Source organism: Rhinoderma darwinii, chromosome 5, assembly GCF_050947455.1.
Source record: "Rhinoderma darwinii isolate aRhiDar2 chromosome 5, aRhiDar2.hap1, whole genome shotgun sequence".
NCBI lineage: Eukaryota > Metazoa > Chordata > Amphibia > Anura > Rhinodermatidae > Rhinoderma > Rhinoderma darwinii.
This window is the reverse complement of record NC_134691.1, coordinates 270,210,514-270,225,368: the sequence shown is the minus strand read 5'-3', so window position 1 is coordinate 270,225,368 and position 14,855 is coordinate 270,210,514. Positions and strand designations below refer to the sequence as shown.

General features: G+C 41.7%; 2 protein-coding genes across 2 annotated transcripts in view; one reads left to right on the top strand and one right to left on the bottom strand.

Annotated features, from left to right (window-relative positions):
• EAF1 (ELL associated factor 1) overlaps window positions 1–3,595 on the bottom strand; it is a 22,687-nt gene extending 19,092 nt beyond the window's left edge. The window contains exons 1-2 of the mRNA XM_075827134.1: window positions 3,334–3,595; window positions 1,851–1,945 (exon numbers count right to left, since the gene is read on the bottom strand). Of these exons, the coding sequence (XP_075683249.1) occupies window positions 1,851–1,945; window positions 3,334–3,439 (201 nt within the window). The 5' untranslated portion in view covers window positions 3,440–3,595. The remainder of the gene's footprint in view (window positions 1–1,850; window positions 1,946–3,333) is intronic.
• On the top strand, window positions 3,336–14,855 carry METTL6 (methyltransferase 6, tRNA N3-cytidine). Its single transcript, XM_075827133.1, has 6 exons — window positions 3,336–3,492; window positions 7,716–8,017; window positions 8,547–8,681; window positions 9,274–9,444; window positions 9,903–10,044; window positions 14,658–14,855. Exons 2-6 carry the CDS (start codon window positions 7,727–7,729, stop codon window positions 14,795–14,797), a joined length of 879 nt encoding a protein of 292 aa, XP_075683248.1. The 5' UTR covers window positions 3,336–3,492; window positions 7,716–7,726; the 3' UTR covers window positions 14,798–14,855.

The window sequence follows — 14,855 nt, the reverse complement described above, 5'->3', positions numbered from 1 at the left end:
AGCCTTTCTTAAACAGGCTCTGTCACCAGATTATAAAATCTCTATCTCCTATTGCATGTGATCGGCGCTGCAATGTAGATAACAGCAAGGTTTTTTATTTTTTTGAAAAACGATCATTTTTGCCCAAGTTATGAGCAATTTTAGATTTATGCAAATGAGCTTTTCAATGGACAACTGGGCGTGTATTGTGTTTTTACCAACTGGGCGTGTTTTCTCGTTTTACCAACTGGGCGTTGTGGATAGAAGTGTATGACGCTGACAAATCAGCGTCATACACTTCTCATCGTTCCCACCCAGCTTCTTTCACTGCAGACACACAGCGTGACGTCACCCACAGGTCCTTCAACCTTGGCGTCGGACGAGAGAAGATACATCGGCTCCAGGCGTCCGAGAGGGTAATATACTCGTCTCTAAGGAGTTTACTATGCTTACCTGCACATGGTGATGCTGCTGCAGATTCAACTGTGCCCTCTCGGACGCCTAGAGACGATGTGTCTTCTCTCGTTCGACGCCAAGGTTGAAGGACCTGTGGGTGACCTCATCGTTCCCACTCAGCTTCTTTCACTGCAGACACACAGAATGACGTCACCCACAGGTCCTTCAACCTTGGCGTCGGACGAGAGAAGACACATCAGCTCCAGGCATCCGAGAGGGTACAGTTGAATCTGCAGCAGCATCACCGTGTGCAGGTAAGCATAGTAAACTCCCTAGAGACGAGCATATTACCCTCTCGGACGCCTGGAGCCGATGTATCTTCTCTAGTCCGACGCCAAGGTTGAAGGACTTGTGGGTGATGTCACGCTGTGTGTCTGCAGTGAAAGAAGCTGGGTGAGAACGATGAGAAGTGTATGACGCTGATTTGTCAGCGTCATACACTCCTATTCACAACGCCCAGTTGGTAAAACGAGAAAACACGCCCAATTGGTAAAAACACAATACACGCCCAGTTGGTAAAGCGAGAAAACACGCCCAGTTGTCCATTGAAAAGCTCATTTGCATAAATCTATAATTGCTCATAACTTGGGCAAAAATGATCGTTTTTAAAAATAACAAAAAACTTTGCTGTTATCTACATTGCAGCGCCCATCACATGCAATAGGAGATAGGGATTTTATAATCTGGTGACAGAGCCTCTTTAAGCATGAGCTTGAGGCAAAAAACTGTCAAAACCATCTCCCATTAATTTCAATGGGAGGCAGAAGTGTTTTTTTGGCCACTCACGGGTAGAGAAGCGGCATATTCTTTCTTGCTGCGGTTTACGCCTCGGACCTTCCATTGAAATCAGTGGGAGGGAGAAAAAAACCGTCAGAGCTTGTTTTTAACCATTTTTTTGCAGTGATTTTTGCCTGGGGTCCTTGCATTAGCTTCTTCAATAGCCACGGGCGAAAAGAGCAGTGAAAAACGCCACGGAAAAAAAGGAATTCTGAGACAGAATTTTTTCTGCCTACAAAAAAACTGTGTGAACATGGCCTAAAACCTGGAAACCCAATCTGCACCTGCTAGATTGAAGGAGCTTTAAATCCACGTCGCATATTAACAATTGTGTGGGTAAATGAAATGGAATTCTGGGTAAGTCTATGATCCAGCGCTAGGTCTACTTGCAGAATGGGGATCCAGCATTGTCATCAGCAGGTCATGCTTTCCGCTACTAAAATATAATCTGTACAAGCAGATGGAGCAGCTTGGCAAGCAAAACATGTAGGTAATTATTCATTAGGGAGTCAGAACGGTTCCCCAATGAGTAATTACAATGGGAGTTGTCCTTCAATATCATATTTAGCTGAAATCGAGTGTAACAGCAAATATAATACAACAAAACTGACATATCTGAACAGACACATTTCACTTACTGGGATATGTGGCAAAGTAATTGTGACTTCATCTCCTTTTCCAACTTGGAGTTCTCCCTCACAAGACGTGTCTATGGAAGCTGGTTTAAAATCATCTAAAAAAAAACCAAACATTCTTAAATGTTGCGGGTTGATGAATTCCTTCCACAGCCAATCTGCTTGAGCATTACCTCATTTTGAGTCAATGACGGACTAGTAAATCTGTATGAAACGGAGAATAAATCCCTTTAAATGTCATATCGGGGATTAGCATAAAGAGCAATCCCCTAATAGAGTGTTATGATCAAAGACTCCCCCTATGGAGTGGTCAATAATAACTAGTCTATTGTCAGAATACAGACTGCCATCTCACTGCACCAAGTGGAGATGTTGCCGTTTTAACCAATCGTGTTACAGCTGTCGCATCTAGTGAAGCCACGTAGGTGGCAGAAAAAACAGGCTGTATGGAACACATGAACAAAAAAGACAGTAACAACTAAAGTAAAGTAAAAGTACACGTTTTTCTCAAAAATACAATACAAAGCACAAACAGTATCCGGAAATACAGTGCCCAAATAATACCCCCAACTGTGCGCAAAACAAAGCACTCCTTTACATACAGATCACATAGTAAAGGGGCGTCATGATGGCACCCGCTGAGATATTTGTATTGTAGAAAGTGCAGAATACAGAGATGTTTACAATTCGTTGACACCTGATCCGTCTTATTTCCGTAATTGACATGATAAACATTAGGTAGATGAATCTAAGACTCTGGTGCCCACAAGCTGCTTGTATTTATGGATTATTTTCCTATTTCAGTTATACTATAAGTACATGCTCTGGTAATATATAATAAAAAGCATATATATCAATGTTACAAACACAAAATCTGATGTGTATAAGAAGTTGTAAATGCGCCAATGTGTGCCCGCTGTAAATATTCACTGTATAAATAATATATATATATGGGTAGGTTACAGGCATTCTACCATGTACGGGGAGCGTGCGTACACCAGTTCTCCACGCTGGTCTATAGATTCAGGGTGTATCGCCCTGTACCCGCACTGAGAACTGCCTTATCAGATACATCTAAGCCAAAGGGGGAATTTTTTACATTTTTTTTGGTTTTCTTTATTCACGGGGGCACTCAGGGTGGCCCTTTTCATGGGGTCCCAAGCCATGCTCTCCATTTTTGTGCATAGCAGACCTTAAGAATAGATCGATACTAGTCCAGTAATATGTGAGGAGATGTTTTATTACTTTTCATTTCTAAGTATAATTTATTTTAAACCTATATAGTGAAGTACTGCACTTTAGGGGAGTCACATCTTTATGGGGACACTCATTCATAGGTAGGGGCACTCTTATTAAATTTGTCACTGACTGAATGATATCAGCAATATGACCTAGTTCGGTGGTCAACAATAAACATGGATGACGTCACAGGATGAAACAGCACTTGATTGGCAGAAGCAATATGACGTATTTATCCGGTACTCACAGCGCACAGTGTGGAAGGAGGAGCGCGGCCTCTTCTCGAAACTCTCTCCTAATCTTAGTCCGTGTTCATCCCGGTCCAAAGGAGGTGGGGGTGGCGTCCCGTTCATTTCTCCTAATCTAGTGCTTTACGAGATATGTCGGTAATCACATAAACAATACGGTAAGTGCGTCTTCCTCTATCGCCCTGGATGCGCAGGCGCAGTACTGACATGAGCCCAGGGTTCCCTACCTGCAAGCACAACGCAGTTAGTGACGCGCTGTACCATATCATAGAGTCCATCCTTCAGTACAGAGTGTCAGTGTGCTGCGATGTAATATTCCGCAGAAACCTGACGTTGTCCTACATAGTTCCTTATTTTTCATACGTAGTCCCAACTTCTAAGATTTTTTTTATGTATTTTAATAAGAAATGGCTTTTATGTTGGTTACTATAAAAGTTACCGTTTAAGAGTCCTTAAAGGGGTTACCTAATTTTATGGTTTATTGGTTACAGTTTAAACAATGCATAATAAAAAGCTGCAACTTTCTTGTATATTCTTAATTCCTCACCTACCGTGCACAGATAAAAAATACGAGGCTGCTTTGAAAAGAAAACAGTCTCTGAAAACCAGCTGTTTAATTGGCAGTTTTTGAAGTGTTTCTTCAATGCGTTTTTGGCATTGTTTATAGGAAATTGTCAAAATGTGGCCAATATATGCCTTAAGAAGTGACATGCACTTTTTTACGAGGTGTAATTTTATGCTCGTTTATTTGAAACAGCGGCGTAAAATTAAGCCTTTTATGCACTACTGAGCTTTTAACCATTGAAAATAATGGTAAACTGCGTACAGGCGTATTTTGGACCGTAATGCGACTGTTTTGCGCTCCGAAATTTGTCTAGAAAAAAATGTGAACATACCCTGAGTATTTCAGAGCGCTTACATGTAATGAGCCATGCACCTGTGTCTAGTTGGACATGATTCAGACGGACCTTACACCTCTGGCTGAAAATAAGAAGTTTCCTATTCACTGATAGCAAGCAGAGATCTTGAAATGGTGAGGAATTGAAACACTAAGGCCCACATTTATCAATGTATTCAATTTTTTTTTTTGCATATTTAAAGAGGTTTTCCATCCACTAAAAATTGGTTGTTTATCCTCCGGATAGGCAATGCATAGCTGAAGGGTCGGGGTCTGACTTTCGGGACCCCCTCTGATCAGCTGTTTTGAAGGGGTCACAGCCTCCTATTAATTTCTTCTTGCTCAATGTGAATCGCCGACACGCGTTTCGCGGCGATTCACAGGTATTGTAGCCTTTTCTCCCATTAGGGTATGTTCACACGCTTAACCAAAAAAATCTGAAAATACGGAGCTGCGATTTTCGCTGCGTTTTTTACGGCTGTTTTTAGAGCTGTTTTCAATAGAGTCTATGAAAAACTCCTCTAAAAACGTCCCAAGAAGTGTCCTGCACTTCTTTTGACGAGCCGTCATTTTACGCGCCGTATTTTGATAGCGACGCGTAAAATAAAGGCTCGTGGGAACAGAATATCGTAAATTCCCATTGAAAGCAATGGGTAGATGTTTGTAGGCGTAATGGAGCCATTTTTTCAGGCGTAATTCGAGGCGTAAAACACTCGAATTACGTCTGAAACCACTGCGTGTGAACATACCCCCAAGGTGAATGGGGGAAAGGGCTGCAATACCTGTGAATCGCCGCTAAATGCGTGTCGACGATTCACAGTGAACAAGAAGAAATTAAAGGGAACAAGGGCTCATACGGGCGCTTCGGCCCACTCAAAACAGCTGATCGGGGGTCCCGGAAGTCGGACCCCGACCCATCAGCTAATGATGGCCTATCCTGAGAATAGGCCGTCAATTTTTAGTTGCTGGAAAACCTATTATAGTGTATATATAAGTGCGCCTTATTAATTAACCATTTGCGCCATGCATGTAAAATTGGAGCATAATGTGACTTACTGCCTGGCCAGGATTAAGACACATTTAAGAAATGCCATTTTTTTTAAATAATTTTTAAAAAAATGCACACATACTCACATCTCTACTCCACATAGACCCTGACATACAAAAAGTGCCATATTTTTATCCAGTGTGAACGTTAATTGCGGTGATGTATGCATACCTCCCAACATTTGCATCCCCATATGTGGGGCATTTTTTAACCATTTTTGATAAATATGGACTTAAAGGGCTTCTGCACACGTAACAGAATTGCTGTAGAAAATTTCTGTAGCAATTCCGCAGAAAGTAGCAGAAATTTCGCTGCCGAAAAACCAAACCATTTCCTGCTTTTTTTTTTCTCCACAATTCCGGACGTAAAATACCGTTACTCCCATTTGGGGTCTTTTTTTTTTTTTAACCAGATGAAGTCCCACTAAGTCTTCGTTTACTGGCTGCTTTTTCCCGCTCCCTGCTCCTGGATGAATTATGGGTGTCCACATCACCATAATTAACATGTGGCAAAAGACACCTGCTCCGTGAGGCAGCATCATATTAATGACGGAATCAATAGCTCAGTCGACTGCGCTATTGATTCCGTCGGAATAAACGTAAACCTGCCGGAATGGTGACGAACGGAAACCATTTGCAATTTTTCCATCACCATTGATATCAATGGTGACTGAAACGGAAGCTGTGGTTTCAGTTTTACTTTCTGTTGCGGGGTTCACCCGATGGAAACCTGCGACGGAGCCCCGGAACGGAAAGCCAATGCTGATGTGAACAGGCCCTTACTTCCATTAATCATATGTAAGCGTAGAAAAAAGTAATTTCATGGGAATCTGTTATCAACATTAAGCTGCCCTCCCTGAGGGTAGTATAATGTAGTGGAAGATACGCTGATTTCAGCAGTCTGTCACGTATGTGCTAATGTGGACCCTTTTATGAGAACGAACATGCAGAGCCCCAGCAGCACCGCCAGAGATGAGTCCAGCGTACTTGTGAGCTACCGTGAGCCCTGCCCACTTTTTGGTAGCTTCGCCCACTCACTGCTGATTGACAGATTTCTCCCTATTATTGTGCATAAGGAGACATCTGCCAATCAGCGGAGATGGCTGAATGTGGGCAGAGCTTGTGGCAGCTCATGAATAGGCCAGGCTTATCTCTGGTGGCACATCTCAGTGAGGGCAGGTTCCCTTTAAAACAGTATGATCCAAACTATATCCGCTGCATGTGATTCCATTACCTAAACATCTTAATGATCCCAAAAAGTTAGAGATCTGTACTCGGACAGTATATATAAAAACCCATTAGAGACTAAGTCTTTGAGCTGAATAAAAATAAATACATTTTTTCATATTCTTTAGAAGTAACAATACATTAAAAAATGAATCCACACGGATGACCATGAGATCACCACTACAGGGTTATCACATACAAATATCACAAAAGTTGTGCAAATATATTAAATAGTTTTATACATAACATGAAAAAATACTAAAGTGCAGTATGGTTTAGAGAAAAAGGAATAAGTTGAAGATGGCTAGTAACTGGTATATAGTGAATAACCATGTTGTAAGTATTACAAATACCAATGAACTGCTACTTGAATAGCCAAAGTTTTGCCACAAAACAAGTTAAACTGCTGAGTGCAAAATTGATGAGATTTCATCACAATCCCCCACATCAATACATCACCCATATTAACCGGTCATGTCTTGTTTCCTGGAATGGCGCCCTACCATCCCAGCATAATGTGAATGACATGTTGCCTTTAAAACAGTGTAGACAATTTGTTCACTAAAGGTATTTAAAATTAGTTTTCTGATTTAAAATAAACAGCACAGAATACCCTTTTTATGTCTATTACCGATTTCATTACTTTTTTAAAATCCATTTTATCGTAATCAATGCTCCCTCTCCCCATGCTCCCTCTCCCCATGCTCCCTCTCCCCTTGCTCCCTCTCCCCTTGCTCCCTCTCCCCATGCTCCCTCTCCCCATGCTCCCTCTCCCCTTGCTCCCTCTCCCCATGCTCCCTCTCCCCATGCTCCCTCTCCCCTTGCTCCCTCTCCCCATGCTCCCTCTCCCCTTGCTCCCTCTCCCCTTGCTCCCTCTCCCCTTGCTCCCTCTCCCCTTGCTCCCTCTCCCCTTGCTCCCTCTCCCCTTTCTCCCTCTCCCCTTGCTCCCTCTCCCCTTGCTCCCTCTCCCCTTGCTCCCTCTCCCCATGCTCCCTCTGAAAATGTTATTTGTACAGTATGTTTATAAGACTTTATTGATAAAAACAGGGAGAATAAAGGATAGGTCCCGGAAAACCTTTTTAAATTGAAAAGTAAATGCTATTTCTGTTAGGAGAGGTAAATGATAAAATGTGTTCTACGATTAAGGAGATAAACATTGATAAGTGAATGTTTGACTCCTGAACGTTTCTCCTACTAATTTTCCTTTAGAAAGTAACGACATGGAACCCTGTACTCTGGATGGGGACAAGTCATCGGTAGATACTGACTCCACTTGTAGAACATTTTCTTCTTCTGAGATACCTTTCCAGAAAAAAGTTGATAAGTTAGAACTTCCAAACACCTATGTGGCCCAAAGTGATGTTCTAATAGTATCTGAATTCAAGCAACTCAAGCTAGAAAAAGAAGCTCAGAAGAACTGGGACCTTTTCTACAAGAGAAACAGCACCAATTTCTTCAAGGACAGACATTGGACAACCAGGGAGTTTGAGGAACTTAAAGCATGCAGAGAGGTGGGCTTACTCTCTTAGAATTATGTAGTTATGTTTGTTTACTTAGTTATGGCATTGCATCACTTTAGTCCTTCCAATGGAATATGGGTCAATCTACAAATGGCGGCTTTCAATGTATTTAGGTAGGAAGTGTATTGCAAACTCTAAGGGTATGTGCACACACACTAATTACGTCCGTAATTGACGGACGTATTTCGGCCGCAAGTCCCGGACCGAACACAGTGCAGGGAGCCGGGCTCCTAGCATCATACTTATGTACGATGCTAGGAGTCCCTGCCTCGCTGCAGGACAACTGTCGCGTACTGTAATCATGTTTTCAGTACGAGACAGTTGTCTTGCAGCGAGGCAGGGACTCCTAGCATCGTACATAACTATGATGCTAGGAGCCCGGCTCCCTGCACTGTGTTCGGTCCGGGACTTGCGGCCGAAATACGTCCGTCAATTACGGACGTAATTAGTGTGTGTGCACATACCCTAATGGATTTCTTAATAACATGTGCCCTAAATTGTCCCATTTTCTGCTTTTCAGTTTGAGAACCAAGGACTGACTATGCTAGAAGCTGGTTGTGGTGTAGGCAACTGTTTATTTCCACTCTTAGCAGAAGATCCTCATCTTTTTGTTTACGCTTGCGACTTTTCTCCTAGAGCCGTAGATTTTGTGAAGGTTTGTATCACTTTATACATCACAGTAGTAGTCGCACATGTGGTCCATGCACTGGACCATAAATTCGGCCGTAGTTACTGCCCCATTCAGTTCTATTGACCGCGGACCGCTTTCTGTATCGCTACGGGTTGGTGTCCATGCCATAGAACTGTACCGGGAATTATGGACCATGTCCGCTTTTTAGTGTTTTACAGGCCATGCTCCCATACTTTGTATGGGAGCAAGACTCGAAAATGCTGGCGGCCGTGATTATGGCCACAGCTATGTGCATGGGGCCTTAGGGCTCATGCTCATGGACCACAGTGTGCAAACCCCTGTATGGCATAACTTTGCTTCTAGGGGAGTATACCTGCATTAAATAGAATGCAATGGAGCATGTGCTTTTTTTTCTCTCATATATCACGTAAAAATCCATGGAAAAAAAAACTTGTATAAAATCCATATTATGGGTCTGAGTATTCAACGTAACTGTTTTATTCTCTTTAGATTTTGTCACTTGTTGATATGTGCACAAACAAAACATAAAAATACAATAAATGTCAAATTAAACTATCTCTCTTCACTCCTGGGGATTTTGTATTGACCTTTACAGCAAAATCCATGTTATAATCCAGATGTCTGCAAAGCTTTCCAATGTGATCTGACCAAAGATGATCTTACCGACACTATTCCTGCAGACAGTGTGAATGTTGCAACGTTAATTTTTGTCCTCTCTGCTATCCATCCAGACAAAATGCACTATGCCGTAGAAAACATTTACAAGGTAATTTGCCTGATTAGCTTATATTTTCTATCAAAAATATTTCTTCTCCAGACCTGTCTTGCCTTCTTATTCAGCGACAGAACGTTCCCTGGTTATTCCATCCCTCCTTCTAAACTATTTGCCAGTGATTTGCTTATAGTGCTCACTTATGGCCATTCTGCTCTCACGCTGCAAAGACTGAGTTAATGAAATCTGTGCCGTGGATGCACAGATCTAGAGGACAGTCCTCATTACAAAGTATGACTGCACCAGTATAGTAGCATGACCTTGGTGTGGCAGGTTAACCTTGTGTATATGGGCAAATATGTAAGTTTTGTGTGTAATTATCCTGATATAGTTGTTTTTAGATGTTGAGTTCCTCAGGATTCTTCTTGGTTTTTTTTGTCATCATGCGCACTTTGCTATAAATGGAGTAGTGGTCGTATACGTTTTTACTTTTTTTTTCTTTTGTTTTACAGATACTAAAACCAGGCGGCTGTGTTTTATTCCGTGACTATGGGCTTAATGATCATGCCATGTTACGCTTTAAAACAGGAAACAAACTTGGCGAAAACTTTTATGTTAGACAAGATGGAACACGGTCGTATTTTTTTACTACAGGTAAATATTCTTCTCTTTTGCTTTACCCCATAGAAAGCCCTATTCTGTACTACTCAAGTAACTAAAATAGTCTGGCATTATTGCCAGATTGCTTTCCTAGTGGATATGATTGGTTAAAGTACATATATTCCGTATTCAACCATATGCTTTTCTAATTTCTCTTTGTGCCCATTGTTATCCCTTATGTCAGCATTTTCCCTGGCAGATTCTTCTGGCCCTAGTATCTTCAAGTCTATGCTGTTAGGGTCGGAACACACACAGTGTAAACACTTTAGATTTTCTGCAACGGATTTCATTGCGGAAAATCTGCAGTGTATTACCGTAGCAGCAGGGTGAATGAGATTTAAACAAATCTCATCCACACGCTGCGGAAAAAATATGCAGAGAAACCGTTTAGAAATTGATTTGCAGTGAGTTTTTTCAATCTGCAGCATGTCAATATACGCTGTGGAATCGCTATTCTTTTGTTGCGGGTTTTCCCCATTGAATATAATAAGGAGATAAAACCCACCAACAAACAGGGAAAAGCTGCAATTCCATCGCAAATCAGAAAAAAAACCTAAACTTTTTTTGGTTTAAAAAATAATAAAAAGGTTAATACTTAAACCCGGGTATTGTCATAGCAACAGCGTTCCTCTGTTCTCTGTCCAGGCCAGCCTCCTGGGATGACGTTTCATCTCGTGTGACTGCTGCAGCGGTTACATGGACTGCATCGTTAACCCAAGAAGCCGGGCTGTACTCACAGTAGAGGGATGCGTCGCTATGACAATGGAGAACTGAGTAGGTATTAACTTTTTTGTTTCTAACAGTGTTTTTGCGGGTGGAATTCCCTGCAGCTTTTAGGACTAATACTCAGCGTATCCCAGAGGCGTAGCTAGGTTCTCCAGCACCCGGGGCAAAGATTCAGTTTGGTGCCCCCCCCCTAACCTCTTTCCCGACATCTCCTTCCCCCTCGCCGTGTTTGTTTTCTCTACCAATAAATGACGTGTCCTTTCTTTTCCACATTTTCTTTTATGGAACTCGAGCATAAAAACATTTGTACATTTTACAAGCAATATAGTTCTATACACAACACCAGAATCAAGCTCAGTACATATATACAACACCAGAACCAAGCTCAGTACATAAATACAAGACCAGCACAAATATAGCTCAATTTAGTGCAACCCCTGCCATATAGGTTTGCACTAAATTGTTTCCAGCTGCCAGCATGGCCCGAACAATGGTAAAGATATGCTGGGAGTTGCTGTTTCACAAAAAATAGATCATATCATAATCACATCACCCATCATCTCGCTGCAGATCATACAGTGACTACATTACTGATTAGAGGCAGAATGAACATTTACATTAAGTGACTCACCGGTGACGTCTCCGATTCTAATTCTTTTTCTCCATTCGGTCCAGACCTCTATGATGACTTCTCCCGATCACAGACCATTTCTGCAGTTTGCCGCTCAGATGTCTTCAGCTTCTAACTTTTCCAACATTTCTACACCTATAAATAAAGATAAAGTTCTCATTATACCACACACTACGCCCCTAAATATAATAGCGCCATACACTGCACCTCTAATTATAAGAGCATACACTGTCACACACACCTTGCCCCCTATAGATAGTGCCTGCCATAGAGCCCCCTGTAAATAGTGCTCCCATATAGCCAACCCCTGTATATAGTGTCCCACAAATAGCTCCCCCTATAGTGCTCCACAGATAGCCCACCCCAGTATATAGCCCCCTGTAGATATAGCCCACCCCTGTATATAGTGCTCCACATATAGTCCACCACTGTATATAGTGCTCCAAAGATAGCCTACCCCTGTATATAGCGCCCCTGTAGATATAGCCCACCCCTGTATATGGTGCTCCATAGATAGCGCCCCCATAGATAAAGCCCGCCACCCCCGTAGATAAAGCCCCCTTGTAGATAAAACTACCCCTGTAGATAAAGCCCCCCTTGTAGATAAAGCCTACCCTGTAGATAATGCCACACACTTTTGTATTACAATAAAATAACAAACTATTCAAACTCGCCTTAATCCCGTTCCCACGCCGGCTGGCAGCAATGGAGACCTGCTCTCTTCTGCGCAGGTCTCCTGGGGTTGAACGAAGCGTCTATGAAAGGCGCTGATTGGCTGTGCAGAATGACTTTCCTTGTCAGTCAGCGCCTTTCAATGACGGAAGCGCGGTACCGCTTCACTCGTAGAAAAGCGCTGAATGGCCGGGCACAGAACGTACCCGGTCATTCATTGCTTCTAATTGTACCTATGACCTATAGACGCAGGTACAATTATAGTGCAGGAGGGGGTGGCGCTGGCGCCCCCCTCTAAGTTGTGCTCGGGGCACATGCCCGCCTGCTCCCCTTAGCTACGCCACTGGCATATCTGCCCTGTGTGCCCATGCCCTTACTGCTGCAATTATTTTTTTCACAACCAAGCTTTTCTTTCGAAGGTAAGGCCCATTCTACATAAATGCCAATGCATCATCAATCGTTTACTAGTAATTTACTTGTAATTATTGGCTCGTGTGTTGGACGGTATGGAAACATCTTATCTATTTTATAAATACATGCAGACTTCATTCAGTATAATAAGGAAATTAGAGATATGAAGAAAACTGTTTAGTATTAACCCCTTAAAGACCAGGCATGTTTGGGCCTTGGCGACATGTCACGTAACTGTATCTGACAAGGGGATGTATGGAGCACGATCACTGCGATTCCGGAAGCCCGTTTAACCATTTTGATGCATCTAAGCCGTTAAAATAAGCAAGATGTCCCTACGCAGTAGTTGTCAGCCATGTATTACACCTGACACCCTGCTCTAACGGCAATTTAACGACTTTGATGTCTTGGTCAATAGCAACCACGTCATCTAAACATTTAGACAGAGGGAGTGGCCCACTCTGTCACCCCATGGCCCCCCTGCGACATGATTGTGGGTGCTGATGGGTTGTCATGGCAGGCAAGGGCCTAGTGAAGGGCCCTGGTCTGCCATCTTAGTACTGCTATTAAACCCTGCCAGAGAAGGGGTTAATAGAACACTAAAAGGACAATGCACTGCAATACATAAGTATTGCATTGTATTATTCAAGCAATCAGATGATCGCATGTTCAAGTCCCCTAGTGAGACTAAACACGGTGAATGCTGTAAAAAATAAATAAAAAAAAAAAGACAGAATTGCTGTTTTGTATTTTTGGTTACCCCCCTCCCAAAATTGATTAAAAAGTCATACGTACCCCACATTTGTACCAATAAAAACTACAGCTCAAACCTCAAAAATACAAGCCAGTGGACAGCTCCATTGATGGAAAATTAAAAAAGTTATGGATTTTAGAATACACAATTTTTTTTAACAAATAGTTTTTTATTTAGTAAAAGTAGTAAAACATTTCAAGAAACTATATTAATTTGGTATTGATGTAATCGTATTGACCCGCAGAATAAAGTTAACATGTCATTTTTACCGCACAATAAGCGGCGTAAAATCAAAACCCAAAAAACAATGGCGCAATCGCTGGTTTTATTTTTTTTTTCCATTTCATATTACAAAAAAATAAAAAGTTAAATGTTTTTCAGTACCTTTTTATATAGTGCATTAAATGGTGCCATTAAAAATACAACTGATCTCGCAAAAATAAGCCCTCACATGGAAAGCAGAGATGAAAAACAAAGGAAAAAAATAACTGTCTGCGGCGGAAAGGGTTAACAATGGCCATTAGTCATTGTTTTAGCCCTATTTCGCTGTGTTTGTTTACTAATCCCCATAAAACACGTATTATAGCCCTTCTCAACACCTGTTTAGTGACATTCATTTATGTCTTTATCATCTCCTGGCCACTGATAAACACTGCATGTATCACCATGCCTTAACTTTAGCTTACATATACTGTAAATCTTCACTAATGTTGTGCCAATGTGTCAAATTGTGAACTAAAAAATAATTTATTGCAAGAATCAAAAGTTAAAGGGGTTATCTGGACTTTTTTTTTTTTTATTGATGGCCTATCCTTAGGATAGGTCATCGATATCAGATCGGTTGGGGTCCCACTCCCAACACCACTATGATCATCTGACTGAAGGGTTCGTCGCTGTGGCCTCATCAGTTTTTACCAGGGACAGTGCCGTACGCATCGGCGGTGGCTGTGCTTAGGATTGCAGCTGAATCCCATTCAAATGAATAGCACCGGTACTGCAATCCCATACAGCGTCGAACAGCATTATGGGGGATGTAAGCGGACAAGATTTTTAGAAAGCTGCATGACATGAGCAGCGGACAAAAAATTGTGTAAATGTAAATTTTTTAGACAAACCGTAAATTAGTAAAGTGCTTTATTACTGTTGAATAGCTGATTGAATGCTGTTTTTTGTCATCCGACAACCCCTTTAATTTTAAAGCCAGAAAAACAAAAATCATCTTTGTGATCCTGCTGCATTCTGCTCTGAAATTGAGTATTCTTGTACTATTCCCCCCCCCCCCCCCCCAGTACTTAAAGAATAGTTATGTCTTGTCACATGAAGTAGTTTGTTCGTAATTTATTGGCCAGAATCTATTTCATTATTTAGAAAAGGAGAAGTTGGCAGTTACACAATTTTTTTTTTCGTTTTTAGAATACTTGAGAGTCTTATTCACAAAAGCCGGGTACAAGGAAGTCTCCAATGAGTATGTGCAGCGAGAAACCGTGAATAAGAAGGAAGGCCTCTGTGTGCCCCGGGTTTTTGTTCAGAGCAATTTTTATAAGCCTCAGTGATGGCTACTTTTGGAAAAATAATGTTAACTTTTTTTCTTTTTTAATAAAATCATATGTT

What these genes read in the sequence shown, in the direction of transcription:
- METTL6 (XM_075827133.1), top strand. Translation starts at nt 7,727, where the DNA reads ATGGAACCCTGTACTCTGGATGGGGACAAGTCATCGGTAGATACTGAC. An exon ending in AACTTAAAGCATGCAGAGAG is followed by an intron (nt 8,018 to 8,546) that starts GTGGGCTTACTC and finishes TCTGCTTTTCAG; the next exon opens with TTTGAGAACCAAGGACTGAC. An exon ending in GAGCCGTAGATTTTGTGAAG is followed by an intron (nt 8,682 to 9,273) that starts GTTTGTATCACT and finishes TGACCTTTACAG; the next exon opens with CAAAATCCATGTTATAATCC.